Source organism: Chlorocebus sabaeus, chromosome 10, assembly GCF_047675955.1.
Source record: "Chlorocebus sabaeus isolate Y175 chromosome 10, mChlSab1.0.hap1, whole genome shotgun sequence".
Taxonomy (NCBI): domain Eukaryota; kingdom Metazoa; phylum Chordata; class Mammalia; order Primates; family Cercopithecidae; genus Chlorocebus; species Chlorocebus sabaeus.
In genome coordinates this window covers 87,794,843-87,809,718 of record NC_132913.1, presented here as the reverse complement: position 1 = coordinate 87,809,718, position 14,876 = coordinate 87,794,843, and the positions used below count along the sequence as shown (strand labels likewise).

The 14,876-nt window shown below is 41.2% G+C and overlaps 1 protein-coding gene across 1 annotated transcript in view; it reads right to left on the bottom strand.

Annotated features, from left to right (window-relative positions):
* LOC103217611 (aldehyde oxidase 1) overlaps window positions 1-14,876 on the bottom strand; it is an 88,056-nt gene that overhangs the window by 46,862 nt on the left and 26,318 nt on the right. Inside the window, exons 13-19 of the mRNA XM_007965786.3 lie at window positions 13,654-13,763; window positions 12,398-12,582; window positions 11,447-11,609; window positions 9,355-9,447; window positions 4,548-4,717; window positions 4,124-4,250; window positions 1,408-1,530 (exon numbers count right to left, since the gene is read on the bottom strand). Coding sequence (XP_007963977.3) covers window positions 1,408-1,530; window positions 4,124-4,250; window positions 4,548-4,717; window positions 9,355-9,447; window positions 11,447-11,609; window positions 12,398-12,582; window positions 13,654-13,763 — 971 coding nt within the window. The remainder of the gene's footprint in view (window positions 1-1,407; window positions 1,531-4,123; window positions 4,251-4,547; window positions 4,718-9,354; window positions 9,448-11,446; window positions 11,610-12,397; window positions 12,583-13,653; window positions 13,764-14,876) is intronic.

The window sequence follows — 14,876 nt, the reverse complement described above, 5'->3', positions numbered from 1 at the left end:
TTTATTTGACTGGAAGGTAGGGGGAGTGAAGAGTAGATATTTAGCCCCTGATATTGGGCAAAGATTTATACACAAAACATTGATGAAGTATTATGTAAATAATTTCTAATAAGTAATTCTAACTCTCCAGCAAAACTTCGGGGGATGGAATATAGGAAGCAAGAGCAGCAGGCAACCCGTAAATGAAAAGGGCCTGAGAAGGGAACAGAGTGTTTGAATTTGAAACTGGCCAGGAAAATTTGGGAGGCCTAATCACACTTCGACTCCAATTAAACTTCTACATTTTTGTCTTTTTGACATGATTTTATTTTTATTTGAAAATGTAAGAAAAATTCCCAGAGACAAACTCCATGTTCCTAAGCATCAAGCAGCATGGCAGGAAACTCCCCCAACACCCAGTTCTCCTGGAGACACTCATCGTGCCCAGGTTGCTTCCCCAATTCTGCCTCACGCCATGCTGGTCATCCAGAGAACAACGTGTTCATTATGCTGTGAAGCTAATACTGTGTCCCAGAGCACATGCAGCCTGTATGGACTGAGTCTCATCTACTTACACTGCCTCCCCAGTGTTCATTCTTTCATCATTCAGGAAATTATAAGAACCAATGGAATGTACGCAGAACACCCTATCATTTCATGGAGATGAGTCTTATAGCCTTTATAAATTTTCAACTCCTCTCTAAACATCAGAAGAGAAAACGCAATTCTCCAGTTTGTTTAAGTTGCCAAAATACCTGTAGGCATCATACGATTTATCTCTTGAAAAATCTAAAAATCGTGTCTCTGACACTCACTTCATGGAACATCCTGTTGGTCCTCACTGTGTGCCTGGGTGAAGGTGGGTACAAAGTCACAGAGTGGATCCACTTTCCTGGACATCACTAGTTCCCATCCAGCATCCTCTCCCCTTCCCCTTTCCCAACAGGGCTCAGATTTGTTTCAGTTTCCTACACTCCCCTATGTAGCCCACTTACTTCAGAGAAATCTGGCCCCAACTCCAACCCCTAGAAGTAACCAACAGCCCCTCCATTCCCCTGCCAGTCATTAATTCAGATATGGATATGTCACCTAAATGGCTTAATGAGGCTGGATCTCAGGATTTGTGCTTGGAATGCTGGGGCAATAGGGTTCCTCTTACTCCTCGAACATGAACGAGGAAGTCCAGGTTGTCCTAGCGGCCATCTGTGTGACCACAGGAATCGAGCCTCTATCGTGGGCAGCAGAGAGGAGCAGGAGAAAGAAGCCGTGTCGTTGGGGAAATTGTTAATATTGAGACTGTTTAGAGGTTAACAAAGTCCCTGTATTTTGGAGGCCACTTTGAGCCACATTTTCCTGTTACAGTAGCCAAAAGCATTTTAACCGATACTTGTTCTGGCTCCCAACTGGCAACACCATGGAACTCATTACCTCGATTGTTAGGATCAGTGGCTCCAAATCTTGATAGACAATCTTCACTTGCTTAGCAGCTCGCTTTGCCTGAACCTCAGAATCAGCAAGCACGGCACAGACAAGCTGACCCACACAGAACACCTATGACACAGAAAGACCTTTGTTGTCAAGGAGGGCAGGCATCAGGTCCTCTCTTTTATTTATTTTCTTCCTCCCTCCTAGTACTAGATCACATGAGGGTTAGGGCTAGATGTGACCCCTCCACATCTGTCCATGACTGTAACCACAGGTGGCCTCCTGACCCCAGACACTGGGGGAAGTTTAGATCCTTGTGCTGTATCAGAGGAGCAGGAGTCATGCTGTCTTGAGGACAGGAGGCTCAGGCTCCAGGCCAAGCCTATGAGGCTGTGTGAAGGCCAGCCTGCCCCACGGCTTGACGTGTGGCTGTCACACGACAATCAGAGCTGTTCTGAGAGACGCAACCTCTGCCTTTATGGACAGGGAGACCAGGAAGTCACAGCTCATCTCAACCAGAGAGAAAAAGGGGGTGACCTGGGAAGGGGAGTCCCCTGTGATAACAGAAGCCTGCTGGTGAGCACATCTCTCCTCACAAACTGTTCGTGAAAAGGCATCCTAGCCAAGATGCAACCAGGCAGACAGCATCCCCTTCCTGGGGATTATTCACCTGCAGGTGGGGTAGCTGGACTCAGGAGTTCACACAGGGACCAGAGCAGAAATTTAGATGGGGAAAGAAACCTTAAGCCTTGAGAAAAGGTAAAATCAGTCTGGACTGGAAGAAGTTACCATGACTACTGAGTTCTCTCTCCTACCTTATGCTGTGATTCACAATTTCAACATAATCACTCATTTTAAAAATCGACTTTAAACTACTGTGTCTTTTCCACAATGAACATAAAGTAGTTTTGTCATCAGAAAAAAAAGGTATTAAAAACATTACATCTAGCATGAACACAAAAAAAAGTGTGTTCATTGGAGGGGGGCAGTGAAGGAGAGAAAAATGAAACAAGAATGGCAACATGTTGATAACTGTTGAAGCTGGGTGATGGATCTATGGGGTTCATTGTACAGTACTTTCCCACTTTTGTGTATGCTTACAATTTCTACAATGAAAAGATTTTTAAAAGCCATTAAGTGCCATAAATGAATGTTTTAAAAAGCATTACATCAACAAAGGCAATAATTCACAATGGCACTCCAAAGTCTCCTGATTGGGCGTCTGTGACCTGGCACATAGATGTGGCCCCTGAGATGCTTATAATCTTCATAAGCACATCTCAGAGAGCAGATACTATCATGCAGCCAAGATCAGTTTCACTTGTTTAGTAAACATTTATGCAAAGGCCTTAAATTCTCACCATCTCTGCTAGTGCTACACAGCCCTGCTTTGGGGGAGTTTCAACCTTGAGTTCAAACTCTCAGTCATCAGGCTTTCATTTCTACAGACAATATCTTCCAGGGAGTATCTTCCAGGGAGAGCCAGAGGAAGGGACTGTTTCAAATTATGAAGCCCTTTTGGGTAAATACTGAACTGAGCAGTCTGAGTTATGCAGAAAATCTGCTGACTGCTGTCTTTGCTGTAGCCAAAGTTTTAATCATTTGTAATTTTCACAAGGCAACAATGTTATCACTATACCTCCACTCATTCACCCTGCAATGTGTGAAGCAGTGTGTGGAATACACAGATGAATCAGACATGGGTCCTCACTCAAGGAATTTATACTAGATAGAGGAAATATAAAAGACATCAAAATAAACAAGCTTAACACAAGGTAGAAAGTACATTAGTCACTTCATTTTCTCCTCTAGACTTTAAGTTCCATGAGAGTAGAGATCATACATATCTGGTTCAACTATGGTGACCAGACATCACAGATGCTCACTTTTAAAAAGCCCATTTAGGCCTGGTGTGGTGGCTCATGCCTGTAATCCCAGCACTTTGGGAGGCCGAGGTGGGCAGATCACCTGAGGTAAGGAGTTCAAGACCAGCCTGGCCAACATGGCAAAAACCCTCTCTACTAAAAATACAAAAATTAGCCGGGCATGGTGGTGCATGCCTGTAATCCCAGCTACTCAGGAAACTGAGGCAGGAGAATTGCTTGAACCTGGGAGGTGGATGTTGCAGTGAACCGAGATCATGCCACTGCACTCCAGCCTGGGTGACAAAGAGAAACTCCATTTAAAAATAAATAAATAAAAAATAAAAAGCCCATTTAATACACGGAAATATGAATGAATCAGAATAAGTTGAGAGAGAGAGAGAGATTGAGAGAGAGAGAGAGAGAACAAACACTACTTCTGGATTGAAGAATGAGAAAAAAGGCTTCATGGTGTAGATACCACTTGAACTTGTAGTTGAACTTTGACCACACTGAGACTGGGACAATAATAAGGAGTTCTCAGGAAAGGGATTTCCATATAAAAGTTATCATTAATCCATCTTCATTTATCCATTTATACCATTAGCAGCAGGCCATCTCACTATTAGAAAATGTAAAATACCAAATAATCTTTTACATAACTAGTTAATGTCTTCACTTACATGGAAAATGAATATATTTGAATTCATTCAATATTAGAACATACCTTTATAATATGCATTCTAAGAATACTGGAGTCTTTCATGGTGTGCCAAATTAGATGATATCTTTAAGAAAATATGAAGCACCATTAACTGAGAAAGTTATTTTTCAAATAGAAAGCAAAAATGCAGTACCTTGTCTGTCGCCAGAAATTCCTCAGCTTCGGTGAAAAAGCAGAAGGAGTTGACGTCACTAAGATGTTCTGCTGTCACGACGTCCACCACACCGGGCATGCTGAGAGCTTCTGACAGATCAATAGACCTAAGTGATATACACAGCAGAGCTCTGAGAGTGGCCATAGAGGCTGAGAACATGGTTAATTGGAGAATAAGATATGAGAGAGGTAAGAACTGTCCAACAGTCTCTGCCAGACAATTGAGAAAAAATTCTTGGGACAATGAAGTTGTAGTAAATCCTACATTTCGATCCCATTTCACCTCTGGTCTGCATTGGATATCACCAACAAATAGCCTATTTCTTCACACCATCACTTCACTAATGTGACTTAGATGAAAAGACAATCATTTACGCCCATTGGGTAAGAACTTTACCACTTACACAATCTTAGCATGAGCTCTTGAACTAGTCACAAAAGTCAAGAAAAGTTCCTGGTCCACCGGAGGCATGTCATCACAGTAGATGGCCTCCCCCGTGGCGTGCTTCACACCAGACAGATGCATGATGGGGTGGCCAATTGGGTCTTCAGGATGCTGCTTTGGGCCCATATGCTGTTTAACAAATAACCAAAATATACTTTTACATTTCTATAGAGAAAGTAGGAATTATTATTATGCACATCTCCCATAAGAAGGTAGCTATATAATTTACACTCAAACCAGAATACTATTGCGTATGAAAAATCACTATTGGGCTGGGCACAGTGGCTCATGCCTATAATCCCAGCACTTTGGGAGGCTAAGGTGGGCAGATCACTTGAGGTCAGGAGTTTGAGACAAGCCTGGCCAACATGGTGAAACCCCATCTCTACTAAAAATACAAAACAAAACAAAACAAAACAAAACGAAAAAAAACAAAACATTAGCCAGGTATGGTGGCGCATGCCTGTAATCCCAGCTGCTCGGGAGGCTGAGGCTGCAGAATCGCTGGAACCTGGGAGGTGGAGGTTGCAGTGAGCCAAGATCACAGCACTGCACTCTGGCCTGGGAAAGAGTGAGACTCCATAAAAAAAAGAAAAAAGTCACTATTAATAACACCAACACAATAAACCTACTACAGTAATTCAATAAGCCAACTGGTATGCCGATCCCTGATGTTGTTCTTATTTTTCACCTTTTTTGAATGTAGACCCCAAACATCTCTAATGGAAATTCCATTTGTGTAAGTAAACAAATTTAAATCTTTCTTCTTGATAATATAAAATTATGTCCTCTTGCTAATGCTTATGTATCTCTTTAAATTTTATTATCAAAATGACCTTACTGTTTCTATATAAGCATGACACATATAATATTTTACAGAAGAGTATGGTGATATCGTGACTATGTTTATAGAAAATACTGAGGTTATTACTTCAACCAGAGTAGCCTTCTTTTTTTCTATTTTGAGTGAGGCAATGTAAGAAACAATTGGCAAAACTCTTAACTTAGACAATCCTGGTAGAGAATGAAGCCAAAGGGACCTGCAGTTGGAGTAATGATTCACTAATGTGGCTCTTTCTTAAAGCCCCATGGAGCAGAATGTCTTGCTGGTGGCTCTGTAAATACCTTAAATGTGTTTCATTAACCAAAGCAGAGATTAATCAGCACAATGTCTGCCCTGGTATTTCAAATATGGGAGTTTCTGGCTTTCCCACTTGGGTGTGTATTGTGAAAAGAATTGAAGGTATGAAGAAAGAAGGAGAACGAGTGAAGAGACATAAGGCCAGAGTGTGGCTGAGGAGTGGCCTGCTAAGCCCTGGCGGGTACCCTAGTCTGTCTGTAACTCACTGTGTCCACATTGCACTTGGTAGTGGGACTGCGGCCAGACTCCCAGAGGCTTTCTCTGAAAGACGTGGGGGTGAGGGGCATGCAGTCATGTTGGCCAGGTTGCAGTCAGGGAAATCTATGGACGCCTCCCCTTCCCATCCTGCAATTCACAGGATCACCCTGAGCACTTGATCTTCCTTTGAGATGAGCCTTACAATGCCCTGGATCTTCCTTTGAGATGAGCCTACACATCATATGGCAGGAGGGAAGAGAAAACAAGTTGCCAGCACATACTGGTTAAAAATCTTTACTGGGAGAAAAAAGAAGAAACAGACCTATTTCCAACATAGTGTCCTTTAAGGCATCTGAGCGGGGAGAAAAGCTAAATTCTTTTGTATTTGATTACCAGAATGTGCACTTTGAGAAAGCCTATTCAGTACATATGAACAACAAGTTAGATACTTGAATCCATCTAAAATGGTATTTCATTTCACTCTTCACTGCAGGTTTTCCTGTTTCAAAGTCTGCCCTGGTCCAGTAAAAGTGCTCCAAGCCTCTTGCTCTATGGAACTGAAGAGAAGCTGTCTGGATTCCCCTGATTAACACATTTCCTTTTCATGTAGATGTTTTGCTTTCCTTTCTGAACTTTTGGATTTAATTCATCTAATCCCACAAATGGAGGAGAGCTCTGCTTATAATGAGAGCTTTACTTAAGACAGCTGTGAAATGTACAGTTCTCCAGTGCCCTCTACAGATCCAGGAACTCAAGAAGAGTGCTTCCCACTCACTACCCGACTATTTAAGGGCCTCAAAAAAATAAACCTCTGGGTAGAGATAGAAATCAGAGATTCTCCAGGCAGGTGGCAGGGCTGGAATATCAGGAGAGAATAGCAGAGTGGCATGTGTTATTTCAGAACATGTTCAACATTGATTTGAAAAGAAAAAAAATACTGCTTTCATAAGCCATGAAATATTGTCATTTCATAATGACAAGAAGTAAAATGTCAACCAAATTGTGGCTGACAACTATGCACAGAAAGTAGTGTAATTTCTACAATTAACTAGGTATAAGACATGTGTGTAGGATGCACTTATTCCTATTTTATGTAAAATTTACCATCTTGCTGCAAAATAAACACTGTTGATAAGCATTTATTGTTCTAATTTCATATTTCTTTTACTTAAATGTAAACTTCAATTTTGTAGTTAGTATAATACAGGGCACAAAAAACGGAGTATTGACTAAGTTTTTGTTTTTTCATTTTCGGTTATTATTGAGTCATCCTGACTTTATAAGCTAGAAAGCAGGAGACTATCGAGAAAAATAATTTAGGCCTTTGCCCAGGGCTCCATTAAATAAAGGCAGATATTAGGACACGAATGTAGGGGTCTAGGGAAAACTAGAGAAAAGTTTACTTATTGAGGTTCAGGCATGAGCACAGATTGGAGGCAGTCCCAAACACTCCAGCCCTTTGACGTAGCTCACACTGCCCCGTCCTCATGGCAAAGGACTCCCCTCAGTTCTCCTCTTCCTCCTCTGCTTCGAGGAGCTGAGATAGTGACGAAAAGGAAAAACCAACAATGAGGTTCTACCAGGTGTGGTTTTTCATATGTTGCAGATGGTAGGAATTGACTTCCTCTGCAAAATATCCCCCAAAGTGCTGAGCTGTGATGCTGCTTGGGCTTTCAACCTGAACCACATTTGAGTGAAAAAAATCACCCACATCTTCTTTTTAAGACCCTAAGAACTTTTTTCATCCTGAAAAGCAAACTTTCAGATACTTCACAAGCTCAGACATTAAGGAAAGATATTCATAGGTATCTGTAATTGGTCTGGGAGTTAACTGACATAACACGTTTCACTGTAACCAACGGAACACTTCATCACATTGAAAAAAAGTCTTTTGAAATCATGTTGTATGAGGCCTGCCAAAAAACTGAGGAAAAATTCCAAAAATGTCTTTGTCTTATAGTCAAAGATATCATATTTTTTTTTCTTTCTTTTGTTTTTTTGCAGTCAGTCATGATAAATCTACTGGTAAAAGAGGCTGTCCTCCATTACCTGCTTCCGCTTAGTATTTGGCTAAAGATACTATGGAAGGAAGAATGTTGCCACCTCAAACTGGTGATCTTTTGAAGCTGTGTCAAAATGCTTTCAAAACAAATGAACTGATTTAGGGGGAAAATGCTCTTTGTGAGTGCTGACGTTGCTCTAGCAATGTGGATATTTGTATGTGTGTGTGAAAAACCACGGGCAAAACAAAAGCAAAACTCACCTATCTGGCAGACACTTTGTATCTAAAACTTTGTTTTGCAATCAATGATAAACTCTCAGTCAAGATCATGCACTATGTGAAAATTTTCCTTTTTCTTTGGATGATTTCGATATCTACTAATTTGCTGTTGTTTCTTTCTGAAATTTATTCCATTGTTTAAGAAATATTAGGGTATTTATAAGCCAAAGGGTTCAACTATCATATTTGAAAAGAACACCAGGGGAGATGGCAGCTGTTTTTAACTTTCAAAATGATCATTTTCAATGGAGTTTGGTGCATTTTAACTTTTAAACATATTGAACCGAAAACCTCAAGGAATACACACCAGCTTCAATGTTCATTATGACAGATTATAAACTTTTACAACTAAATCCAACATTAGATTCAGTGAACAAATGCTTTAAAAAGCCTTTTCATGTTCTTGACTTATTAAAACTCTCAAGGTCAAGTTTCCTGATAATAATTTCAAGGAAAAACACACCACACTGTATCCACTTTACCAACAGGGTGACTTCAGGCAATATTTTTATGAGGTGGCAGAAAATTCCATTTGAGAGTTAGGAATTCTGTTTTCTAATAGTCAGCCTTCATTAGGAGAGCTTACAAAAAGCTCTTAGTACTTACATTTGATTCAATTCGAAAATGTAACTCACAGAAAAATCACTAGGAGAATAGGGACTAAGGTAGTGAAATATCTTCACATTCACGCTAAACAAATCAGCAGTTCTTCTTAAAAGCATTATTGCATTTTCATCAACCTCCAGGGGCTGTGTCTTTTCCTCTGAAAATGAAAGCGAAGCAGCCCATGGCCCTGCCGAAGAGCCTGGCTTTATTGGACTCTGATGCCTGCAGTGCCCAGAGCAGGAAACACGTGACAAGGTGGCCAGCTCATGTGTGTCTGTGGTACAAGGCCACAGTGCAAAACACGTGACCTTTAAGACCCAAATCAACATTCTTCTTTAATATTACCACTGCTAGATTTGTCTTTAATCACAATTCTTCACTGATTTTGGAATTTTAATTACCCCTAAAGGAGGCTATGAGTTTACCAGAAGTGGAGCTTGGACTTACAGAGCTTGAGTTTCATAGAGAGACAGTGGGAATGTCCAGGTCAAAGCACCATAGCCCAGACTGTGAATTTTGAAAGACAAAAATACCACTCACCTGGTACTTTAATGTACTGTAGTGATGTTTGGAATGAAGATCTTCTAAAGCACTTTCATACTTGTCTGCAAGGCTAGGATAGTGAACTGGGTCCTGAAAAGCAGAACCATTGCAGATATTTTAAATGGTTTGAATGCGCCAGAACTATTTTGGAGGGGAGGCTAGCATGAGTCTTAGCAAGCATCTCTACTCTGAAGTCTCACATGTATTAAGCACTCGTCCTATTCAGAACCCCAGAAATACAAGCAGCTCCCTGACTCAAGGACATATACTCTGAAAGGCGCATACATACTTCCTTATATTATGAAAAGCCAGATGAATACGGTCGGTAACTGGTTTCCACCAGTTGTATGTTTCTTATGATTCTCTCATATGCTCTCCTAAATGATATGAGGACTTACAAACTGATCCAAAAGTACGATAGAAGCTAAGCAAATAAAATGGAAAGGAAGAAAATACTTAAGCCAGGAAAACATCAAAGTACACCATTGCAAATAAGTGTAAAGCTGTTCCATGTTGCCTTCCAGCTGTGTAGAAAGGGGGACACAGGCTGCATCCCTGCCGCTGCCCCACAGCGGGAAGGATTCTGGTCCCCAGCAAGAATATTCCTCAGGACTGAGGGAAGTGAGTCATTCGGTTCTTTACACAAGACTGTGGACATTGTACAGCCTAGAGCTGGATGGGGGGAAAGGCTTTCAATAATACACTTGGTGGTTATTTTTCTAATTTACATAATTTTAATAGAAAATAAAACCAGCGAGGTGCCATGGCTCATGCCTGTAATTCCAGCATTTTGGGAGGCCAAGGTAGGAGGATTGCTTGAGTCCAGAAGTTCAAGACCAGTTTGGGCAACATAGTAAGACCCTGTCTTTACAAAAAAATAAAGAAACTAGCTGGGCTTGGTGGTGCATGCCTATGGTCTCAGCTACTTGGGAGGCTGAGGTGGGAGGATTGCTTGAGTCCAGGAAGTTGAGGCTGCACTGCGCTATGATATCACACCACTGTATTCCAACGTGGGTGACAGAGTGAGACCCTGTCTCAAAAAAAATTAAATAAAATCAACAAAAGCTATTATTTTTAAAGAGAGGAGGGGTATAAGACTAGAAGGCAAAAGTTTTAAATTATATCACTTGAGTCACGTAGAAATTATATTCGTTTGCTACTAATTGGAGGAGTCTATAATTGGTTACCTGGTGACAATATGTCACTTATCTATGATTTCAAGTTTTCATTCTTAAAAATGTGATACTACCCTTCTGGTTCCTAGTTGCTGCCACCTACAATGAGAAGATACCCTAAAAAGCAAGGATAAGAGAGGACTGTGTCTCCTATTTAAAGTGACCGTACTAACTACTATACCACAGGAAGACTATTCTTGGCTTCTAGTCTATTTTGGTCAGCTGGTTATAGCATGGGATTTGTGAGGCCAATGAGGCTCAAGTCTCCTTTGGGTCTAATGGATTTATTCAGAGATTGTTTTTTTAGTTGTGCCCTCCACAGTCAACAATCTTGGAGCTTTCATTGTTTGCCCTAAGAGAGATCAGGCAAAAGAATGCATGGACTGTCACTGCTATTATTATGACTAATACTATGGATTTCCTCTGAAGCACTAGGGACCATGTGAAGCCATTTTCCCACAATGACACATTTCACAATCATCTTGTGCAGTGGCTGCCATCGTCACCTGACAGGCTAGGGAAATGAAACTGAGTCTGGAAAAGAACACTAAACACATGAAGTCAACCTCAATGTGAAGGTAATATCTCAAGAGGAAGAAATGCCCTATGGAGGGAAAACATTCAAATCATTAGCAAGTTTTCTGAACATAATCTAGGAAAACTAGCGGTCAGAAACAAAATCATTGAGTGGTGTTAAATACAAGCTTGCCCAACTCTTGGCTCTACTTGCAATTCTTCCCTAAACTCATCTCCACCCACAGACAGGCTGAGGGATGCTCAGCAAGTGCATGTGTTTCTAAAGTGGATTGTCTGTTTTTTTCTACAGCTATTTGGTAGGGAGTCATTGCCTCTACTTTGGATGTCGTCATAGCTCCCAGTACCGAGGAAGTTAATGTGTAACCAGCTCTGCTTACCATCTTTTTCAAAATCTGTGACACTTCCAGGTAGAACTTGAAGAGGAAGCTGATGATGAGAGTCCTCTTGAACTCCACTTTTCCACCTGGCGCCGAGCCCGAAAGGGAGACTTCCTCCAGAACAAGCCTGCAAGCTGTATCCAGCATTTCTTCATTCCAGTGCCTGGAAAGTCCAAAGAGAAAACTCCCAGCCTGACACAGTTTATTACCCCGTATCTTCACCTAATAGGTAAGACAAATAGCCACAGTTTAATACAGGAAATAAGAGTACAAGCTCTAGATCAGGCAGCCCGAGTTCAAATTGGCCCACCACTCTCAAGGTATCTAGCCTGGGTCTCACCATGTCCTCACCTGTAAAAAGGGAACATTAGTAGAACCCAACTCACACAATGATCCAGAGAAATAAATGACAACTCATATAAAATCCATAGTCCAGGAGTAACTGACCCTCATATCACTAGGACATTTATTGCATGCCAAGTTCTGCTTTTAGCACCCTATATGTATTCACTCACTTAATCCTCTCAACTGCCCTATGAGGTAGGTGTGATCACACATCTTTGACAGATGGAGAACCAAGCAAATGCCTTCAACAATTTATTATAGAACAAACTCACATAATTGGTTTTTCATCATGGCAAATTATTCTCCCAAAATAAAGAATACAAATTGGCACCGTTGGGAGAGGGCTTTTCTCTCTCTCTCTCTCTCTCACACACACACTCACACACACACACGCATACACACAGAGTATATAATTCCCACTTCAGAATTCACTAAAATCAAGACATATGGAAACAATAACAAAAACTTATTGGAATTCCCAGCCATTAAATAGAAAGGTATGGAACACTTTTCTTCTTGTAATCACATCTCACCACAAAAAGGGCTCCTTTAATACTTGGAGTCTAAGGACAAGTATTAGAGGAGCCCTTACCTCTAATGCCTTACCTTCCAATGAGTTTCTGGCAGGAATTCTTGGCATAGATGGTGGCTGGACCAACGCCTCCATATGAGATGGATAACTCTCTAATAATGCCATGCCCTTCTCCAAAAAAGACTCTCATTCCTGAATTGACTATCGCTAGTGCATTCTCCTGTCGCTGGGCTTGTCGGAAGGCTGACACAAATTCCAACTGAAAGAAACAGTTAAGTGGCACATGTAGAAACACTGAGCACCACCTACGCACCAGGCAGGCTGTATGTGTTGAGTGTCACCTACGCACCAGGCAGTCTGTGTATGTTGCGCGTCGCCTGTGCGCTGGACAGTATGTGTGTGTTGAGTGTCACATTGATATCAGATGTGTAGCCCCCAGTATCTCCAAAAAATCAATCTCTGCTGTTGAGGTCACGCAGTGTGTAGTTCTTTGTTATGGTAGCCCTAGCAAATAACACATCCTCTGAGGCAGGCTTGAGTATACTCATTTTATAGATGAGGAATCCAAGGCACAGAAGGATTCAGTAATTAGTTCAGGTCTTGAAACCAGGATTCAAACCTGATTCTATCTCATGCAAAGACTCATGTTTTTTCCACTAAGTTCTATTGCAAATGTATTTTTAGGCTTTTTTCAAACCCCAGGATATAGGTAGAGGCATACTCTTCATGTCATATTTAGGGAGAAATGCTTATGGGACAAAAACCTGTTAGAAAGTTACTTTAGAGCTTGGGGTAGGGGGAGAAAGAGCAAGAAAGGCAGAGATGAGGCTGGGAGTGGTGGCTCACACCTGTAATCCCAGCATTTTGGGAGGCTGAGATAGATGGATCACCTGAGGTCAGGAGTTCGAGACCAGCCTGGCCAACATGGTGAAACCCCCGTCTCTACTAAAAATACAAAAATTAGCTGGTGTGCACCTGTAATCCCAGCTACTCAGGAGGCTGACGCAGGAGAATCACTTGAACCTGGGAGGCAGAGGTTGCAGTGAGCCAAGATCATGCTGCTGCACTCTAGCCTGGGCAACAGAGCAAGACTCGATCTAAAAAAAAAAAAAAAAATCTCCTAATTCGAGGAATGATAGGGGCATGCGTAATACAATGAAAAGGCAACTATTCACAAGTGTTAAAATAATGACCTCATACCACTTCCTGAAGTTGAGCCTTTATCTCCCCCATAAACACTTAACCCTTTTTCTTATTTCACCATATGCTGGAATAAACAAACCATAGCATCACAGGTGGAACTGGGAAACTGACGGTGGGATGTTCTCACCTTCCTTGAGTAGGGGATGTTCACTGAGACCAAGATTTCTTGAGGCTTAAGATCTGCGTTAGGGCACTTGCTGAGGAACTGCTCGTTTAAAGGAATCTGTCGTTCTCCTTCTGTGGAAAGAAAGGACACTTTCCCTGGAATCTGTTTGGTCTATTAAATAAACTTCCAAAACTTGGGAAGTAATTCCACCAAATACCTGAGGAAACTGGTTGTTTAGGGAAACATGTGCTCTTCCTATGCTTAGCAGGTCTTTTACCCTATAATGCATCTTGCAGTGCTTCTTCTAGTCTAGGCCCCATCTCTTTTTGTTTTCCTTGCTTTCTCATCGATAAAAACATTGACTGGGCACGGTGGTTCACACCTGTAATCCTAGCATTTTGGGAGGCTGAGGCAGGTGGATCATTTGAGGTCAGGAGTTTGAGACCAGCCTGGCCAACATGGTGAAACCCCTTCTCTATTAAAAATACAAACAAATTAGCTGGGCGTGGTTGTGCACCCCTGTAGTCCCAGCTACTCAGGAAGCTGAAGCAGGAAAATCACTTGAACCTGGGAGGAAGAGGTTGCAGTGAGCTGAGATCATGCCACTGTACTCCAGCCTGGATGACAAAGTGAGACTCTGTCTAAAAAAATGTTTTTAAATAAAAAATAAATTTAAAAAATAGATTAAAAGATCTCACAGAGTAGCCCAGAGTTTCAGGTAGAATAGAACCTTAGCAGTCCTCTTCCTGACAACACAATTCACTTAAAGCTTTACAAGTAGGGAGTAAATATTCATATCTCTTTTGGTATTCTGATCAAGTCAGTCAACAAATATTTAATGTTTATAACCAGGAACCCCACTAGGTACAGTCATGAATAAGAAATTATCTTTAATAAATTTGTATACTAGTGAGGTGTTATCTTACTTTTTTATATCTCATTCCAACACCTGAAGAATTTTAGTTCTTTAATCAATATATTAGGAAGAGTTTAAAACTATAACAAAATAATGAAAGCTAAGAAGCTTTTGATGTCTATATTCACATCACAAAACCTGTTTCTCATAGTATGACTTTTTAAGGGGATATTACTTAAATTGAAAACCCTGAATGTAAATCTTCCTCTTTAAGATAGTTTTGCGACCAAGCACAGTGGCTCATGCCTGTAATCCCAACACTTTGGGAGGCAGAGGTGGGTGGATCACCCGAGGTCAGTTCAAGACCAGCCTAGCCAACACAGTGAAA